The sequence below is a fragment of the Agelaius tricolor genome, unplaced genomic scaffold, assembly GCF_023055355.1.
Source record: "Agelaius tricolor isolate 1412-34295 unplaced genomic scaffold, bAgeTri1.0.p SCAF_2, whole genome shotgun sequence".
In the NCBI taxonomy this organism is placed as follows: Eukaryota; Metazoa; Chordata; class Aves; order Passeriformes; family Icteridae; genus Agelaius; species Agelaius tricolor.
Genome location: NW_027269262.1, coordinates 73,666,111 through 73,687,221, shown reverse-complemented (window position 1 = coordinate 73,687,221; position 21,111 = coordinate 73,666,111). Strand labels below are relative to the sequence as shown.

The 21,111-nt window shown below is 38.2% G+C and overlaps 1 protein-coding gene across 1 annotated transcript in view; it reads left to right on the top strand.

Annotated features, from left to right (window-relative positions):
* CPQ (carboxypeptidase Q) overlaps window positions 1-21,111 on the top strand; it is a 146,202-nt gene that overhangs the window by 100,460 nt on the left and 24,631 nt on the right. Inside the window, exons 6-7 of the mRNA XM_071421543.1 lie at window positions 6,768-6,859; window positions 17,870-18,071. Of these exons, the coding sequence (XP_071277644.1) occupies window positions 6,768-6,859; window positions 17,870-18,071 (294 nt within the window). The remainder of the gene's footprint in view (window positions 1-6,767; window positions 6,860-17,869; window positions 18,072-21,111) is intronic.

The following is a 21,111-nucleotide window of genomic DNA, read 5'->3' as shown; positions in this document are numbered from 1 at the left end:
AAGGTGTCCACAGAGATACCCTTTCTCTGGCACTGTTGTTGCCTGACTTGCAGCCCATAAGCACCAGGCTCTGGGCTTGGCTTCCCTCTTCTCTCCCTCGCCCCCCCAGTCAAAGGGCTTAATCCAAGTTATTTTTAGTTACCAGACTTGCAAAATATTCACAGATTTCCCCTCCAGTCTTGGATACCCAGCTCCTTCCTTGACATTTCCTCTTGGATATTGCATTGCTTTTTAAAAATAAATCTATCTAAAACCTCTCCCATTTCCCTTCTCCACTCTTCTGTTAATCTTCCCCTCTGTCATAAGATCATCAGCCTCCCTAAAAACAGAAAAAGAAAATTGCTTATGTAATCTCAGTGTCTTGCTGCACTGCTGTTAAGGCTGCTGGTGCTCTGCAAATCCAGTCTTTCCCTAGGCTGGCTCATCTTGGGCACTGCCTTGCCCCTGTGCCCTCTTTGAAAGGCCTGTCCAAACAGCTGCTCACAGTCTGTGCCAGTGGCAGTCGTGTCCTCTCAAGCCCCAAAACATGTTTCTGAGCAAGCTGACAGCCCCAGGTGAGGCTGAGCTGCAGCATCCAGCTTGGCTCATCACTCCACTTTGATTTTCCCTCCCCAGCCACAGACCTGACCATTTTCTGTCTTCTTCCTGCAATGCTTCATCTCTTCTGCTCCAGACCTCATCTCTCCTTACTCCAGACTTTCGACACACAGAGGTTTTCTTGCTTCCCAGTGCTATTTTTTGCAGTGCTTTGTCCTCAGTGCCACAAAAGGAAGCTATCAACAGACAAGAATCAAGGAGATTGCACTGCATTAGACTGGTTTAAGAAGAAAAGAAAAACAGTTTCCGAAGCTGAAAGCTGTTTCACATGTCTAATTTGAGCCTCACTAGGGAATTAGAAATATGTTATAATCAAGGTTTAAGTAGTACTAAAAGGGTTTTTTTCAGCTGTTCTTTGCCTTGTTTTTGGAAGCTTTTAACTTTGAAGCTCTATGAAGAAGAACTTGAGGGTACTGATTGGTGAGAGGGTGGACATGACCTGGCAATGTGCACTTATAGCCTAGAAAGCCAAATATGTCCTGGGCTGCATCCAAAACAATGTGGCCAGCAGGGTGAGAGAGGGGATTCTGCCTCTCTGGTCTCCCCTTGTGAGACCCCACCTGTGCTGCATGCAGCTCTGAGGACCCCATGATAAGAAGGATGTGGACCTGCTGGCGTGAGTGCAGAGGAGGGCCATGAAGATGATTACCAGGACAGAGCACCTCTCCTATGAGGAAAGGCTGAGGGAATTGCAATTTTTCAGCCTGGAGAAGAGAAGGCTTAGGGATGACTTGATTGTGGCCTCCCAGTACCTGAAGGAAGCGCACAAGAAAGATGAGGAGAGTCTATTTAGAAGAGCATGTAGTGACAGGGCAAGGCGCAATGGCTTCAAACTTAGAGAGGAGGTTTAGATTAGATGTTTGGAAGGAATCCAAATTCCTTGGGTGAGATGGTGAGGGTGGTGAGACACTGGCACAGGTTGCACAGAGAAGTTGCAAATGCCCTGTCTCTGCAAGTGTTTGAGGCCAGGCTGGATGGAGCTCTGAGCAACCTGACCTAGTGAAATGTCCCTGCCCATGGCAGGGACGTTAGAACTAAATGATCTCTAATGTCCCTTCCAACCCAAACCATTCTATGATTCTTTGATTTTCTCTGTGAAATCATTATTTGTCACTCAATTAAAAAAAACAATTTCTTCTTAAATAAATGAATACACAGGCAGTTTTCTGCCCAAGTACTGAGATAAATTGTTTAAACCGTAGAGAGCTGTGTTTCTAACAATAGTGAAAGCCAAATTACTTCTGATTTAGAATGGAGATTTCTTCTAGGTCTTCAGAGGAAAAAGTCTGGACATCTTCAATTAACTGTGTTATTACTATCATCCTATTGATTACAGTTTATTTCTGTACGTATATTCTTTGAAATTAGGCAGGGAAACAGGTTGCTAGCATTAAGAGCTTTTTCTCTTTCTTGCCCGTACCACAGGATACATAAATCAGGTATTAGCAGATTGTACCACTGTTTTTGATGATGAGTTCTTATCTTTAGCAAAATGTGGAGTACTAGTTTTATTTTTATTTTATGCTGTGGCAGAAATGGAAATTCCAGGTATTTTATGAGAAGTGCATGCATGATAGAAATATCCCGTCTAATGATACCCAGTAAATCCCCTATGTCTAATCATCTCCAAACTTGAAAAAGGTAGGGAGTGTAATAAGAATTTAAAGAATGTCAGCAACATCATTATGTATCTTGATGTTTTTTGTATAAATACTTGTAAATATTTTTGTATAAATACCTTTTAAAGAAATTAAAAGCCACAGGGTAACAATGCAGAAAAGGCCATAGCCTATGTATGTTCAGCACAGCAGAGGACAATGTTTAAGGATGATATACCTGTATATACCTCCCTAGTAGCTCCTAAAGCAAGTACATTAGTGACTTAGGGAGTAAGAGAACATAGAGAATAGTTTGGGTTGATAAACATCAATAAAGGTCATTTAGTCCAAAACCCCTATAATGAACAGGAACTGCTTCAACTTGATCAGGTTGCTCAGAGCCTGTTGCATCTGACCTTGAATTTTTCCAGGGATGGGGCATCTACAATATCTCTGGGCAACCTGTGACTGTGTTTCACTGCCCTCACTGTAAAAAGCATTTCCTTAGATCTAATCTGAATCTACCCTCCTTTAGTTTAAAACCTTTGCTCCTTGTCCTTATTGTCATGGGCCCTGCTAAAAAGTCTGTCCCCATTTCTTGTTGATTCCTTTCAGTTACTGGAAGGCTCCTCTAAGGTCTCCATGGAGCCTTCTCTAGTCTCAACCTTTCCTCATAGGAGAGAAGTTCCATCCATCTGATCATCTTTGTGACCCTCCCCTGAGCCCACTTAAACATGTCCATGTCTTCCCTGTGCTGAGGACTTCAGGGCTGGATGCAGCACTCCAGGTGGGGTCTCACCAGGGGAAGTAGAGGGCAGAATCACCTCCCTCGATTGACAGTGCAATTTATTCTACTTTATGCTCAGATCAAGGCTTTTCTAGGCTATTTATGCAGGGTCTTAGGAATACATTACTTCCTTGTTTTGCTTTGCTTCTGTGTACAGCTTTTGCTTTCCTTATTAAATTGTCTTTATCTCAACACATGACTTTTTTAACTTTTATCCTGCTGATTTTCTCCCTTATCCCATTGGTGAGGGAATGAGCAAGCAGCTGTGAGGGGCTTGGCTGCCAGTTGAGGTTAAACCTTGACACCTGTTAATCTACTCACATCCATTTGCATTTTGCTTGTATGCCCCATAAAAGTTGAACAGTTATTTGATTTGCTTGTGTGTCATCCCAGTGCCTTGATTTGCAGGGAAAATATCTGTTTTTACAAAGGTGGAATGCTTTTTATGGTTTTGTAAGCTGGTCAGTCTTAAAATGACATTGAAGAAGCCTGTTAGCAATCTACATGCTGTCTTCTTAGAAAATATTTTATCTTTGTGATCCTCCCCATCAGTGAGGATTTATGGTTATAAAGTAGGAAAACAGTTACTGAAGGAAATTTTGCATTTATAGTACTGATCTCTATTTTGATTTTAGAAAGATGATTCAAGTTTTCCTTCCTGACTTGTAGGCTATATTGAGAATGAAGTGGGTTTATTTTTTTCCTTTACATGTGACAGGCCATTATGATTTGTCTCTACATGTACAAAATGTTACATTTCTGTTTTGCTATGTGGGAATGTCTCAATTCTGTCAAGCATGAGCAAGACACGTAGGACATAAAATTCAGGTCTTGCTGTTATCTATGAATGTGGGCAATCTATGATGATTTAAAAGAAACAGAATATAGAGTCAGTAAGCGCTGCACATTGGTGTGACAGAAGTGTTTGTGGTACCCAAGGAGAAGGAAAGGATAGCAGCCACTCCAGCACAGAGGGAGTGTAATAGAGCAGGTGTCCTGCTGTGCTTGCTGCAGATGTATCCTTAGTCATAGATTGACCATATCGATGTTTTTATTTCATTCATGATTCCACATGCCCATAGTATCTTTTATGCTTGAGATAAAGCATAAGAATATAGAGGCTGATCACCAAAATGTTCTTTTGTGGTAAACTATGATTTTATTTCAGTTAAGGGCAAGGTAGAAGGGAGAAAAAGAAATAATATGTTTTTCTAAAACAGTGTGGAGATTTGGAAATTCGTCTGTATGTTTTTTCTTCTGATAGCCTCTTTATTTTTAATACTATGTAATAGGTCATTTATTCAGATAACAAGGAAAGAGGCACAATTTTATTTGTATAACAGTTTTCCTTCACTTAAAATTGCCTACCCAACCCTCAATATGTTGCACCCATCATAAAACAGTTTCCTAGCCCAATTGCTATTTTATCCTGTCTTTTCAATATATATATTTGGGCTGCAATCTGAAAGACTTCTGATTTTGTGAAGATGATACCTTGCTGAGGAACCAGTAATTTTTAAGAAGCAAAACAAAGTAGTTAAACTTACTTTGAAAAACTTTCGTAAATTGAATACAGTACTTCTTTTTTTTTTCTAATAAAAACATGCATTGAAATATTCTCAGCAATTTTACTTCTGGATACTGAATTTGTTTGCTGTTCTTTGGTCAGATTAGCTCTGTTTTTAATAACAGGTAGATAAATAGTTATCATTTTCAGATTAAGATAATGAGGAAATTAAATTTTCCTCTGTAGACTTTGTTTGTATTTAAAATAACTGCCTCCATAGCTTATGTATTTTTATTTTTTTCAAGTTGCCCATTTAATTTCAGTAGAACACACAAATGAATTTGCTGACAGGAATCTGTGAGATGGGAAGAGCTGATACACCACATCCCAGACTGGGACTCAGCAGGGCTTTTTTATTTCCCCAGCTTCAATGGACAGATGCAATGATGGGCTGGGGATGGGGTGGGGGGAGCCATAAGAATCTCAAATGTCTTTTCCACAAGTGAGTTGAGATCATCTCCAGCCCCTGGAGAGGAGGAGCTGAGGTTACAGCCCATCTGAGCCAACCATGAGGATGCCCTGATCACGGGCCCAAGTCCCCCTTAGGGCAGCAGTGGCAGACTAAAGCAGCTTGATTTTTGCCTGGGAAGAGCCAGAAGATGCTGCTTCCCTGTCTTGAGCATTTCCTACCAAATCTACACTCACAGGCTTGGTGTGGTGGGCTGGAGATTGGACTTCACTTTGCATTTTGTGATATGACAAATAAACCTCCTTTTTCCACTTAAACTGCAGTGCTGCTGGAACCATACTACAGCACTGGCCTCTGTGTTTTATACCAGCACTTCTTTTTCACAGCCACCTCTTCTAACCAAGCTGCTGACATATTTGGGGTTATTTTGGGCTTAAATCTTTCTGACTTCAAATTGGGAGCTATTTTATCATCTCATGTTTGCCTCATAACCCATCTGACTAATTTGAAAAGCAAAGGAGGCTAATCCTTTGCTATTGTGATTTAGGAGAGCAGGGAATCTACTGGGAGGTCTGCAGAAAGTTGTCTTTAAAGTAATGAAGTTTGACAGCCTTTCTGTTTACAGTCAGCAGATCAACATTCAGAAAATACACCTTTAAACTTGTTTGCACTTCTTTATAAAAAATTGGAAAATGCAAGCTCTTTTGTTCAGATTTGGGGTATTCCTTCTATATTCTGCCTTCAGTTTGGAGAATTGCTAGCGTGTAGTTTTGAGAAGAAATGCGCAGATCATATTCATTGTGTCAAAAGAAAAAAATTAATGGAGGTCAAATCTATTGGCAGTCTTCATCCATTTCAGTTAGGAAATGAAATAAGTTTTGACAGTGATACTGATATTATTTCTCTTCAGCACGATAGTGTGTGTGTGGTACTTTATCACTTGTGATAATCTTCTCATTTTTTTCTTTATTTTTTTTCTCTAACATAATTAGCATTCCACTGCACAGAGAACAATGTTTTCTTTATCTGTTTGCTCTTCCATGCGCTCAAGTTTCTCTCAATGTATTAATTTATGAATAGAAACAACCAAATAAATAGAGGAAAGCAACTTCTATCTGATCAGTTCTACCATGGCAAAAAATGGCTTCAAAGTATATCTGAGAACTTATCTTTCTGATTGAGCTACCATAGCAAAATAGAAAATGGCTTCATGTTTGCCTTGTTTCAGAAAGTCGTGCATACATTTAGCAGCTGACTCTTTCAGATTCCAAAGTACAGATTACTGCTTTTCATTTCTCTGATTGATAAAAAGCAAAATGATATTACATAGCCCCTCAGTTCTTGAAATTGATAAAAATTTCTCATAAAAATCCAGCAGCTCATTTTCAATTAATTGTAATAAATGAACCATGACAAAGCAATGGTAGTTTTCATGAAAATTTGATTTGGATCTGCTACGAGCAGATATGTATTACTTATTGCAGACCACCCCAATGACAGCAGCATGTTTCAGAAATCTATCAAGGTAGTTACTTTCTGGTGTGCTTTTCAGACACTTTCAGTATGTCCCTGAAATGTGCTTTTGTGCTACTGCAACTGGGAGCAGTACCTCAACTGCCCACTTCTTCCTCATGTGAGCTCTCTCCCCACACCCCAGTCTTTCATAGAAAAACCCACTCTTGATATAGGTGGTGTTTGGTTTGTGGAAATACAGGCTTTTCATCCAATGGAGGCTGGAGACCAATGCAAACAATGCTCAAAATATATCTGTATTTAATACTAAAAACAATATTAAAACCTGTGTTTTAGGACTTCGTCCAAAAAGGACACTGCGCTTGGTGCTATGGACAGGAGAAGAGCAAGGAGGAGTTGGTGCCAAGCAATACTATCAGTTACACAAGGTAAATATGTCTTTTCACCATTTTCTTGACAGTGCTTTTCTCCCCAGTCTTATGACTTGACTAATATTTTTGTCAAGATGTTCAGCTTAATATCTCACCAAAACCAGTGATCCCAGTTCTGCCTGAAAGTATATTTTCTGGTTTTAATCATAAATGTAAACCTAATTTCACATTTAACAGTAAGCCATGCAACCACACATGTACATGTTCCACTTGACCTAAGATACTTTGTCAGAAAAGTGTTCTGAAACAGATATTTCATGATGATATCTGCCATAGCTTTCAAACATACCTAACCTTCTGAAAATGAATGATGAATGGTGCACATATGTTTGCAATATAAATAAATTTTGTTTGCCTTATGTATTTCTGCTTCATTGCATTTTCCCATAATATTTTACAATGTAAAACATAAAATAATACAAAGAAAAGTATTTTCTACCTTATCTTGATAGTGCGTAGTCTATAATGTACTTACCAATTGTAAGTTTTGTGGGATCTGGAACATCCTAAAAAGTTGATTTCTGGTGATGCAAAGAACACACAAGCTCTATGACTTATGGCTATGAGGATAAAAATATAACATCTATCTCTCCTGCCAACAGCTGCCATTTCAAAATACATCATGAGATAAAGGGCAGTTGCCAAAACTATTTTGGTGATGAGTCTTTGGAATATGTGTGTGTTTGGATGTTTTTTCCACAGAAAAATTATGCTTGAATGATTATACCTGCTTAATAGGATATACAGAATAGTTTATACCTGTATAACTATTCTAAAGTAATCCTTTATTCTTCTCCCTGATTAAGTAGTATAACCCTCAACAATGGCTAATACATCCAAGGCAGAGTCAAGGTGAATGCAAATGTGCCTAGGTAGTTACCTTTTCTACAACAGCATGAAAGCTGACTTGCAAGCAATTCTTAAGAGCATTTTTTAATGCTAAAAATGCTAAATCAGAACAAATAAATGGAAACCTCTCTTTGAATGAAATTCATTATGATGAACCAAATTAGATCAACTTGCATCTGCAATAGAGTTGTCAAAGATAGGTTTAGAGCAGTTAGAGTTTTCTGACTAATTGATGAACAATCAAATATTTCCCACTAACAAGTTTCATAATGCCAAGAAGTTTAACTAGATATTTAACTACCAGATATTTAACCAGATATTTAACTATTATATACCAGATATAACTATTTAACCAGGTATTTAACTACCCATATATAATGTTGTACCTCCTTGTATCTCCAAATTACAGGGATAACTCAGCTCTGTCATTTATTTTGGAAGAGATACCCAAGAGCTTGCTTTCTCAGCTTCAGGGAGGTGACAGGTTGCAGTTCAGTATATGTTAAGGATTCTGGATTTACCACTGGTACTCTGATATTCAGCAGGATTAAACTCGAATAAAATATTCTGGAATAAGTAGCACATGAAAGAGATGCTTCTTATGTACAGAACTGCATTCTGGAGGAGCTGGAAGGATGGTCTGTACACACCACTTATCAGAAATGTATCTGAAGGTTTACCTCTGTAGCTGTCCATGTTGGACAATAAGATCCATCCTGTGGTGATGATGTCAGCAATGCATGAAATTGTCTCATGTGTGTCTCATCTTTTGCCAAGATGGCTTTGTTTCACTGTTGTCTCAAAGATTTCTATTCAGAAATAATACCAAAAAGCAGACCTAAGGATCAAATAGGGAAATATAAAGCAGTCTGGGTGTTGCTTGCAAGATATTTAGTTACTTGCTTTTAGAATGTTGAGACAAAGATGTGTCTCAGTTCTTGCTCTGCTGGTGAGATTCCATCTGGATGTTGTGCTCTGCAAAGAAAGCCCTGTCTGACTTTACAGTTTGTAATTTACATGGAGAATTTAAGCAGAAATGACATCCGTCTGTTGTTTGTTGTTCTTGTTTCCCCCCTGCCATGTGATCTGGCATAATTATAAATCGATTTGACTATAGGATGTTACATTACTCATAATAATGAAATAAAGTTGATTAATACTGTACATTAAATTCAGCATGAAAAATAACCTTTTAATGATTTACTTGCTCAAATTTCTGGCAATTAAGATAGTATGGCACACACATTGCTTGCTGATGGTAATGAGTACAAGTTAAATAAGAGTGGTATTTAAAGATGCCTTGTAAAATGAAAGACAGCCTGTATGACTCATCTACATAGCTGGACTTACGAGTTTAGTTTGATACAAACAAGTAGAAATATGAATGCAGTAATTCAGCACAGGCAGACATGGATTTCCTTGGCATAGTAAATTACCTCCTCATGCCAGTGGAAATGTGGCAAGGGAGAAGAAATGAAGACAATATAGTACTGGACAAGTACAGATGCTCTTTTTTGGTCACTTATTTATTATATCTTTCAATTTAAGTTCAGGTCCTTCTTCCTCATCCATCATTGTAGGTTGTCACTGCTAGAAAGTCGATAAGTTACTGCAGAAATAACTGAGATAGCATCATAGTGGTTTTACTATGGTGCCAATAATTAACACATATCCCCATGCAATAGCCTTATTTATAACACTCAAGTTTTTCTCTAGATCCCAGTATTATAATTTCTGATTATTAAAGCTAGTGATGGGGTAGATTAGCTGTACAGAGCTTTATGAGAATGTAAGAGCCATATTTATTGGTCAAAACCTCTAGTGCTTTAGATTAGTGTAGTGCTGTCTCCAGTTTCTGATAGCATCCAGTAAATATGTGCTTAGGAAAAGCATATTTGTCCAACTGCAGTCAGGTGAAGCTCAGACACATCCATTACCCACACAACCATGCTTTTGGTTTGTCAAATATTTTTCTGGAGAGCATCACATGGTCCTCGTCCATTGTTTTCTTTGCATGATTTTTCTAAGCCATTTCCAAGAGTTGAAAGCCCTGTATATTCCAGCAGTTTTAGTGCTTCCATTAGTGCAAGGGTATCTCCCACCCACCAGGACATCACAGAGCACCTGCTCAGTCTTGACCATGAGTTAGAAGCCTCTTGGGGGAATTACCAGCACCTTTGCTTCCAAAGGAGATACCTGTTGAAGTGCTCACTGCTTTTAGCTCTCAGCCAATAATTAGATTTAATCCCAGACTAGAAAAAGAGTTGATTTTCCTTAACGTTAAAGATCCTTATCTTGATAAAGAGCAGTGAAATTAAAGTATCTAAGTTCAAATCAGACTGCAGGGCTTGCAGTTTGACACTGCATCTGAAGTCTTCTTCCAGTGCTTAGTGTTGTGTGACCCAGTTGCTGAGTAGGGCTCTTCTGTACAGACAATACAGTAAATAGCTTCAGAATCATGAAACATTGCAACACACTTTCTCATACAAGTCAAATTGAAAAACTAGAGTAACATAATTCTAGAAGGCCTCATGATGCAACTCTTCAGTACAGATTCTGCTACAACCTTTACCAATGATACCTGAGTGCCCTCAGCCAGGGTTAAGTGTGTTGTTTTTTGTGTGTTTACTCTTATGCTGTCTTTGTGAAAGGAGAAAAAAATATATGTAATGAAGTGTCTGTAATCCTTTTCATTGCTTTGGACTAGATTCTGTGAAAGGTCTGTGTACCATGAAACAAGGTTACAGTTATTTACCCAGCTGAATTAAGGGACTATGAATGACTGATAATATTTATTTTGGAATAGAAGTATTGCGTACAATCTTTTGGGAAATCAAATATATTTCGTAATGAGAAGACTAAGAGATCCTAGGCCACATTCAGATTTACTTTAGTAACTTGGTTGTGATCACTGGAGGCATTAATATGTTATTAATTCAAATCAACCCCATTACAGAAGGCATTCTCAATATCTCTGGATGTTGGTATTCTTATATTAATGATATTTACAGTACTTACCTCAATTTCTGGTGCAAATACCATACAGTATTTTAACTTTTTAGTAAAGGTTTAACTACATTTAAAAAAATCAATCACCAATATTTACTATGGTTTCTTTTTTGTATTTATTACCAAGATCTAATATTTTGCTGGAACTGTGTCTGCATGAAAACAGGACTTTCTGAAATGCTGACATTTATTTCATGCTAGTTTAAGTACACTTTGTTGATGATCACATAAGATTTCTACTGTGATTTGCTAATGAGTTGCTTTCTCTAAGAAGCAACTATAAAAAAAAAAAAAAATCTTGTCACTTTCAAATGAAATGATTCTTCTCCAGAAAATATTGTCTCCTTAAAACCATAGTTTTCAGAACACTTTATATCCTGAGGTACCAAGTATTCTGGTGAAATGTAAGACATGAATTTGTGTGTGGTTTGAACTAAACACATAAAGGACTTTATTGGGGATTCTTTTATGCCAGGAAAATGTGTTGACCATTAGCCTTTTGACTTTCCTCAGGCAATACTCTCTATAATCAAAAATTGCATAAAATTACGCTGCTTTTTTAGGTCACTGATGTCCTGTTGATTCCTTTCATTGCAAGGAGAAAGAAATGCAGAAAGACTGAGATGTCCATCTGCAAAACTACAGAAAGAAAGTAATCACATTGTGTTCTGCAGTATCACAACAGGCAGTAGCACTGCTGATTGTATTAAGCACAGTATAGATAGCATAGTAACAGAATTATCTTATACACTAGTTCTAGGTCCATGGGAATTCCTAATTCCCTAGTATTTAGGAATAAGGTTTCTTGTGAAAGCTGCAGAGAAATACAGATTTTGCTAAAGTACAAACCCAAGTTTATTCCTTACACTGCCTGAAGGATGGAAGACCCCAAATCAGTCATGACAGCTTGTCTCCTGGATATCTAGTCTTCGTTCCATGTAGATAATTCAATCACATGTCTAGTGATAGAAAAACTTTCCTCTGTGCCTTTCTTCTCTTTCTCTCAAGCAAATCTTCTGTGTGTATCTTGCAGTCTTTATCCTCTGTGCATCTTTCTTGTCTTTCTCTCAGCAGAGCTGCCAGTTGAATCTGGTAGAGATTCTGATAGAGAATCTTCTGAGGATTGCTGCTTCCAGTGCATGCTTCAGGCAGATTCACCCATCCACAGGTCCTTGGTCCATTGCGATGTTCAATTGTAAGAAAGTTAGCTTCCTCCTATCAAAACTCCCTGCAGCTGTGAAGGATGTAGAAAATTAAATATGTGCTGTGATAATTTCTAAGGTGCTGCAAATTTGTTTTCACTTATCTTTTGTTGAAAGTTGCAGAAATATTTGTTAGCTTCCTGAAGGAGTAAACATCATCTTTGTTTGAAAGATGTAAACTACAATTTTTAATTTTGGCATTGCTGCCTGTTTTCTAGTAAAAACATAAATCCTGTCAAAAAAGGACAATGGTGGGATGGTCATTCAGAGCCATAGACATTGTTTTGATACCTTTGCATTTGAGCACTAAAAGGCCTAAAGTTATGGAACGTTTTCCAAGAAGAGAAGTTATCTTTGATATGCTCATTTGTCAAAGGAAAAAAATCTCCCAAGACAAGACTTCAGGTATACCTTACTTAGCCTGCTGCCATGTTCAGAACTCTCTGCTTTCTCTAGTCTGTCATCCCAGGGAACTTACAATAACTTACTATACTGAATGGTCATCTCTGTGAGTGCTGGCAAATCATTATAGAGGAAACAGTTGTGGTATTGTACAAGGCAAGACATGGCAGTAGCGTGTTTTTACTGAGTGAAGTGCTAATAAGTACATGACCAAATTGTTCCAGGGCTGTTGAAGTTACTGGGACTTTTGTCATTGGCTTCTCAGAGGTCAGAACTTGTAACTGTCCTACAGAACAAACCCCTAAACCTGTAGACTTTTTTACATACTGCTTTCCCATAAAATGTGGCAGAAGAATGTTTTATCTTGTAACAAAAGGATGAGTCTTTTTCATACCTTGTAATCTAGGAAAAATTGTGCTTCTAAATCTTCAGCTTTACATCAACTTTCTCCCATATAATGATGGGATAATTTACAAACATGAATAACTCACAGTGTTCCCGATTTTCCCTGTCTTCATTCAAAAAGAGTGTAAATGATATGATCATGCTTGTGGCTGGTGTTTATTATGCCTTGATGCTGGTGCATCTCTGCTTCCTAACAGCTGCTGTGGTGTTTTTTCTCTAGTTTCAATTTATCCTGCTTTGCTTCATTGAATTATCTTCATACTAAACAGCAACTCAAAATTACACTACATCATGTTTATATATTATTGAATACTTAGAGGATATTATTTATTTTGCTTTTTTTTTATTTTCTAGCTGTCACATGTACTTAGGCGCTTCCAGTGTTTTTTCTTGTCTTTCCTGTAGTCTAAGTTGCCAGTCTAAAAAATCTGGATGCTGATTTAAACCTTTTTTTTAGTACTGCAAGTGGGATGACCACCACTTCCCTGTGAGTTCTATAACATGGTTACCATGCTGTACTTGTTTCCTGACTGCTCTGGGACAAATACTGGAATACAAGTGTTGTTGTTTCTTAAAGTTAAGTGTAAATCAATAACAGAAAGCTGAAAACACAATGTCAGATTAACTGATGTCTTTTATCACTGGAACAAATGAACCATTAGTCAAGTGCTTTGTCCTTACAGACTTTGGTATTTTTCCTGTAAAGTGGTGATTCTTCTCAGTGGAACAAAAAAGAAAACCAGTAAATGAGTTGTTGGACAAGTAATACTCTATTTTAAACAGCCCCAAAGTACTGAAGGCTTTTAGGATAGCTGTTCCCTGCATTAAACTTTCAGGTATGTTCCTGCTTAAGCTGAGTAAAAGGGATTGCCATCCATGACTCAGTGGATTAGTCATGAGATGTTGCAGTCTAGTTTAACATCTGGTAAGAATTAACAATTGGGATTTTGACTGAATAAGTAACTACTCTAAGGTATACCTGCTTGGGATTGCCAGTGGCTAGTCTAGAAGAAAGATGTTTCCTACCAACAGAAGTACCACTTGTATATATTACAAGGGTTTGTTTTCTTAATGGAAGGAGTTTACTGTAATTACAGGCTAAATGACTGACCTCAGAAGGTGGGACAGTAATCAGTGGCACAGGGTCTGGTTGGAGGCCTGTCACTGGTGGTGTCCCCCAAGGTTCAGTACTGGTCCCAGTATTGTTTAGCTTTTCACCAATAGCTTGGGTGAAGGGGCAGAGGCCTCCTCAGCAAGTTCCCCAATAACACAAAGCTGGGAGGAGCGGCCGATACCCCAGAGTGCTGAGCAGCCCTTCAGAATGACCTTGGCAGGCTGGAGAGATGGGCAGAGAAAACCATCTGAAACTCAACAAAGGTTCTGCACCTGGGGAGCAATAACCCTATGTACCAGTACAGGCTGGGAACCAACCTGCTGGAAAACAGCTTCATGGAGAGGGACCTGAGGCACCTGATAGACAACAAGCTGTCCATGAGCTAGCAGTGTGCTCTAAGAAGGCCAAAGGTATCCTGGGGTGCTCTAGGATGAGCACTGGCAGCAGGTTGAGGGAGGTGATCCTGCCCTTCTATGCAGACCCGGTGAGGCTACAGCTGGAACGCAGCATCCAGTTCTGGGATCCACAGTACAAGAGAGATGTGGAGCTCCTGGAGCACAGAGAGGGTGGAAAAGATAACGTGAGAAGACAGCTGAGAGAGGATCTCATAAATGTCTATCAGTCTCTCAAGGGAGGGTGTCAAGAGGATGGAGCCAATCTCTTCTCAGGGGTGCCAAGCAATAGGACAAGAGGCAGTGGACAGAAAGTGATGCACAGGAAACTCTACCTGAATGTGGGGAGGAACTTCTTTACTTGTGCAGGTGTAGTGGAACAGATTGCCAAGAGGCTATGGAGTCTCCTTCACTGGAGATATTCGAGAACCATCTGCACACCATGCTGTGCCATGTGCTCTGGGATGGCCCTGCTTGAGCAGGGAGGTTGGAGCAGACCATCCACTGTGCTCCCTTCCAACCTTGTCCATTCCGTGATTCTGTGATTTCATGTTATCAGGTTTTTGCCTTAGAGATGACAAGTACTTTTATTTTTAGTTCTGCTTAGAAAAAACAAAAAATAAATTGTTTATAGAGAAAACAGAAATAAAATTAATTAAAATAAAAAACTTAAAATAGGAGAAGTATTGGTAAGGATTGTGCCTAATTGTGTATTCAATGAGAATAGCAAGCTATAGAAAGCCAATTTTCCCATGCAGTATTTATTGTAATGTTTCATTTAAAAATTCAATTGAAGAGCTAAAGATGACATAATAAAGACAGATGACCTCCTCTGCAACAGAGTCATAAGAAGGCAAAGGATAAAAGTCTCTTTTGATGTTCAGAGAATTAGGCAGCAGGTTACACAGAGAAGTTTTAATTTTCTGGTACATACCAAGAGAAGTGGCACAATGTCAAAATGCAGCAGATGAAATTACTTTCTGTAAAAAATACCTGCTGAGTTTAAAATACTTATGTAGATGGTACATTCACTAGGAGAATGACTGAAGTAAGCAGCTGAGCCTGCAATTATTTTTTAAATCTTTCTGGTTTGTTTGTTCCTTTGAATTGGTGAAGGGGAAGGTATGGTCTCACCTTACTTTATTAGTGGCAGTTATTCCTGCATCATAGATGGCAAATGATGACAAAGCATCTTCACTATTTTTAAGCAATATATTTTAAGCATGTTTTCCAGCATGTGTTTCTCTCTGTGTAAGTAGAAATGCCAATGTAGATGTACAAAAATGGGAACAGGGAAACCAATCTAACTTTTTTAAAGACTGCAACTTTCAAATTTGATGGTGAGTAGTTTTATAAGTAATCCTATCTTCTAGTGGAGAAAATATGGAGCAAGCTTTCTCAAGGACACGTGATATTTCAAGTAGCTGTGACCTGTTTCTCTTTTGTTCCCCAGTGAAGTCCATTTCTTTCCCTAGGGTGTCCAGTTTTCATGTCTCTCCAGCACATTCTCAGAACTGAATAGCTTTCTTACAGAACAACAATATGGTGTAATGTATTGTGGGTGGTTTGTTTACTGAGTTTCATATTAGAAACACATGCAAACATTTATGTGAGGAAACACAACTGAAGAGCACAGCAATTCTGCAATGGTAGCAGTTGATGAAGTTCTTGAACTTAGGGATTCTGTTGTTTTGAGTGATAAGAGAGACTTCTTTTAGGTGTCCATGTTGTTCCCATGCTCACTCTTCTCCTTACTTCACTGCCCTTCCCCTGGCCTTATTGCTTTCCTCATTTCAGCTGCTCTAAAAACAGGCAGAAGTCCTGCTTTGGAAACTCAACCAAAGAGTTGAGTTCCACAGCATCATATTTATGTAGGGCTTGTTGTACTTAAGTTAGCTTTCATTGGCAATTCAGAGGCACACTAAAATGTGTGTTGTCTTTATTAAGTCTTCCTCTTTGGACCTATGATAAAGATTTACATTTTGAGACATTCTTTTTATTATATCTGTGGCATTGGAGCATCACTGGTCCCATTTAGCCTGCAGTGTGCTTTTCTTGGCCTGCTTCTCTTCCACTATACTCAGACAGTCTGTGAATCATGATTCATGTTGAAGCTCATAACCTCAGGACAGCATGTGATGATAGGCCTAGACACCATATGTAGCCTAATTATTTACATTTAATCTTTCACTAACTGAAGATGTTTTTCACTGTCTAAAAATGGTGATTGCCATTGAGGTGACAAGATGGGTTATTTGCACTTTGATTTCTAGTAGTTAAATGGATGGATAAATTGGTTATCTTAAGCTATTACAACATCTATAGTTTCTTTATCATGCAAAGATTTTATATTAAATTTTTTAACTACTGGATATATTTCTAAGTTAAAAGTAAATAGCTCTGCTCTGTTAGAATTGTTTCACTCAAAAGAAAAAATGTTTTGGGAAAGTGTTAAACAGTTCTTTGCAAATTCTGTAAAGAACATCTGAAAACTAACGTGAATTATTCACAGCTACCTGTAGTACATATCTTGGTTTAATACAGAAAAATGTAAAAGAATTATTTACTGAATTGTAGGCTTATATATGCTGGAAGTGACATGGATCTGTCAGTTGCTGCTATCACATATCCCTTGTAATGATTTTCTTGTAATAAATAACCCATGGCAGCCATAAAATCTGGGTAAAAATAGGAGTAAAACCTGCAGCAGGTTCTCTTAGTCACATTCAAGGAGGTATGAAGTATAGCTTTTTTTCTGCCTGACATGACCATAAACTCTTTTTAAAAAGTTATGTGCCTCTCCAGATGCCATTTTTAAATGAGATCTTGATTTGTGTAAAATCATTATGTATTTAATTCCAGTTAGATCTTTGTAACTGAGCAATCTAAGCAAATATGGTAAGTAAATAAATTGCTAATATTTGTTCTTTTAGCTTAAAAGATTCTTTCAAGTACACACTAAAAGCAAATGTTAGTATGCTACTTGTACACAAAATCTTACCTTTCATGTTTCTTCTGAGTATTTACCTTGGAAGCACAATTTTCCCTTAAAATAGATATTATTCCTTCAGGTCTGGGTGAAAACCTTGGCATTTCAATCCTCCAATCGATATCAGAATTGACTATATGCTATATTGAAAATAATGTGTTTCTGAACAGGCAGCAGCTGGCTTTTAAATAGACTGTTCCTCACAGTCTATGAAGGCTTTGGATGCCTCCAGTTTTAAAGCCAAAGGACTTTGTACCCTCTCCACTGCAACAGAATTTCTGAGTCTCAACTCTGAGAAGAAAGGGAGAGCTGCAAATGCAAACTGCAATATGTTGGTGATGGCTTACCTTTCTAGGTGGCATTTCAGAAGTCTGAAAGAAAGTACTTGGGAACAGCAGACCAATCATGTTGTGGGTCCTACAGAATATTGGTGCCTCAGAATATAATTTGAACTGTCTCAGCCATTTCCATACAGAAAGATAGGTCCCTTCATTTATGCTTGCATACACATTTTCACAGGAAGCATTTCTCTGCTTCTGAAAACAAATTTGTTGTGGTATGCTCACAATGACACCTAGAATCCAGTTTATGATGCCAGCTAAAATAACAACCACAGCATAATACCTTCTTTTCTTATGTGTTTAGGAAAATATCTCCAACTTTGATATCGTTATGGAGTCTGATGAGGGCACCTTCCAGCCATCTGGACTGGGTTTTTCTGGCAGTGCTGAAGCCCGGGATGTTGTGAAAGAGATCATGACTCTGCTGCAGCCCATCAATGTTACGGATGTATTCGACCCTGCAGATGGAACAGACATCGCTTACTGGATGAGGGACGGGGTGCCTGGTGAGTGTCCCTGGAGCCTGGCAGGGGACGCTGCTCCCACTCAGCCCTGCCACGCCAGATGCGTGGTCCTGTCCTTTCAGAGTACTAAGAAATTCTTTCTCCCTGGGAGTAAAATTTACCATAGGTAAAATGCATAAATGTTAAAAGGTGACCAACAGAAATAGGACATAAAGTGCATTTGAGCTGCAGTTTAATAATGGTATAGATTATATGTAGAATAAAATGCCTAAAATCTTCTTTTCGGCTTTAAGGATTTATAATAATTAATCCCAGACTGGTGGTTTATAAATAGTAAACCAAGGCAGAGGGGAATTCTCCAATAGAGAAAAAATATTTTTTAAATTATTATTAGTTTTACTTTGAAATTCAGGGCTTTTTCTCTCTGTTTTATATGCTGGAGAAACAATATTTTTTGAGATGTGACATTTAAAAAGCTACGAGTCATTAGGGTGTGATAAAGGGGTAGAATTCTGAAAAGTTTGAAGTATTTTAGGGGTTTATTTTGAGGATTTTATCTGTCTCCAAATGAGGAGCAGCTTCTTGGCAAAGAATCTTGTGAGCTGTGAGAGAGATCCACTACTGGCAGCACCTCCATGCAGGAGACCCCCACACTAGCACAGAGGCTTTCAGAGCACAAGAATCCCAACCAGAGGCCAGCCTGAGTGAATTTCCATTTGAATAATAGTAGAAAGGAAAGTTTCATAACAGTGGTATTAAAAAAGTTATGATCAGTTTTAAATTTTAAGGTTTTCTCCTGTGTTTTATGGCTGAAATAGGCAGGCACATTTCTCATGCTAGTTTTACTACTTGCTACTATATGCTTAGAATCTTTTAATATTTAATTAACTGCTGTTTTTTACCTTGTGGAAGAGAGTGAATCACAGAATATATTATTCTTATTTATGGTCAGAACCCCTTGCTTCACACTCACGGTGCACAGAGATACCATAAAATTGACTGCTTTGATAAATGTAGGGATGTCTAATTTTGAAACCAAAATATCTATACTGGGCAAGAAGTATGGATGCATGGATATTATTAAACAGTTAGGAATTCAGCTTCTGTCCTGCTCTCTGGGTGAAGTGGAGTTAGTTCAGTACCATGGCATGCAGCTGTGACAATGGTGTGCTGAGTTGATTGGAGAGACTGTAAGGACTACTGAGAGGCTGTGGCCAAGCATCATCCTACACAGCCTGAACGTGCCTGTGTAAAGATGTCTGGTCCAGAATTTCAGACCAACATATCTGTGTTTTAGGTGCAATATAAGAACTCACTACTCAGCCTATGTTTAGAAAATGCAAGGGTATCAGAAGTATTTTCTAGGCAAGGTGCTGGGATCATTCCAGGGGGTCCTTGGGGACTTGCCTTGTGCTTCCCATCTGAATGTGACAGATTATGGAAGAGAGAAAAATATAACATTCAAATGCCTTATTTTCAGTTGATAATATGAGTGGTGCTTGTGATGGCAGTGGGTATTGAGCTCTTGCACACCACTTCTCATCAGCTGTGGTGCACCTGGAGCATAAGCAGCTACAGCTTGCCATGGTCCTCTTGATTAGTCTTGTGCTACTCAGCAGGAGCAATGCAGGAAAAAGCCCTCTCCCATGGACATCTGTACTCCTCAGAAAGCATAAACTATGAAAAATATAAACATTGGGAATCTAAGCTCAACCTTGGGAAAACACAAATACACCAGAACCAAGACCTGAGTTTTTAAATAAATCTGATTTGTTTACCTATTAAGAATTTGTCACATTAATTGATGGTGGATTTTTTTTTCTGTCTGTAGCTTTGGTTCATTTAACTTCCTGTTAAGCAAATAGCAAAGTGTTCTTGCAGCATAAAGGAACACTGATTCTTTTCTTCATAAAGCTCCAGTGAAAAGAAATTAGCTCCAGTAAAAGAATTTTGGCTGCTTTAGATTATATTTCATGCTGTTCCAGGGAGAAGTCTAAGACATCTTCTAATCTTCATGCTTTGTCCACACTATTCTCCCTGCTTGAATGAGCTTTTATGATATATAATAACATTGAAACAAATTGAACACTCTGTAACAGCTTTTATAATTATGTTCAATTTAAACAAGCAGTCAAGTGTTGATACTTCATCAATTTTATTTAAATATTTTCTTGAAAATATACTTGGTGGCTTTGTTTCTGCAACAGGGAGAGAAAATATGGTGTACTTCTTGAACAGTAAGAATGGTTTCTGACATAATTTCTTCTGAGTTTTCCCTTTTTCAGTGTGAACTAGATTCTAGGATTCACCTTATTAGATGCTCTTAATATTTTTCTCCTCCTACATCTTTTGGTCTGAAAGATCCACAGAGGGCAACACTAAATGTGTTTTTCAGAACTGTTCATAGATGAGATAGGCAAAGAGACTGTAGCTTCTTAATCTCTGCTATTTTGAGCCTGTTTATTTTTGATGGACACGCAATGAAATGCTACTAAACAGCAGTGATTATTCTGAGATTTTAGGATGAGAGAGGCCATGAGTTCAGAGTCCTTAGCAAACCATAGACTGAAGCCTAAATAATACCTCTAAAGCACAAGCAATGTGATCTGCACCAAACACAGCTCTCTAATTCTTTGTGACTGCAGAATGTCAGAAATATTTGTCAGTGGCCTTTACATTGGATTGTTTTGAGAGCAGTTCAGCCCAGCAGTGAGGAATGTCTGTAGTTGTGGTTTTGCCTGATAGCCAGTTTTCAGCTACTGAAAATATTTGTATAACATTTGTTTTGCCTTTTCATTAAGCATAAATCAGAGGAAAGGGGGGGGGGGTTGTGGTGTTGTATTTTAAGATGTGGTTTTACAGTTTGAGGTGACCATTGATTCTAAGACTGCTTATTTAATAATTATGCAATTATCTTCCTCATCTTTCTTTTAAAGGGTTCAATTCAATTTTTTTTTTTATTAGGGATGTATCCAGATAATGGAACATAAAGCTGTTCCTTTGCAACACTAAATCCCAATTAAGTTTGGCTAGAATTTGCAGATATAAGTGGCAAGATATGTTGATTGGCTTTATTTATTTG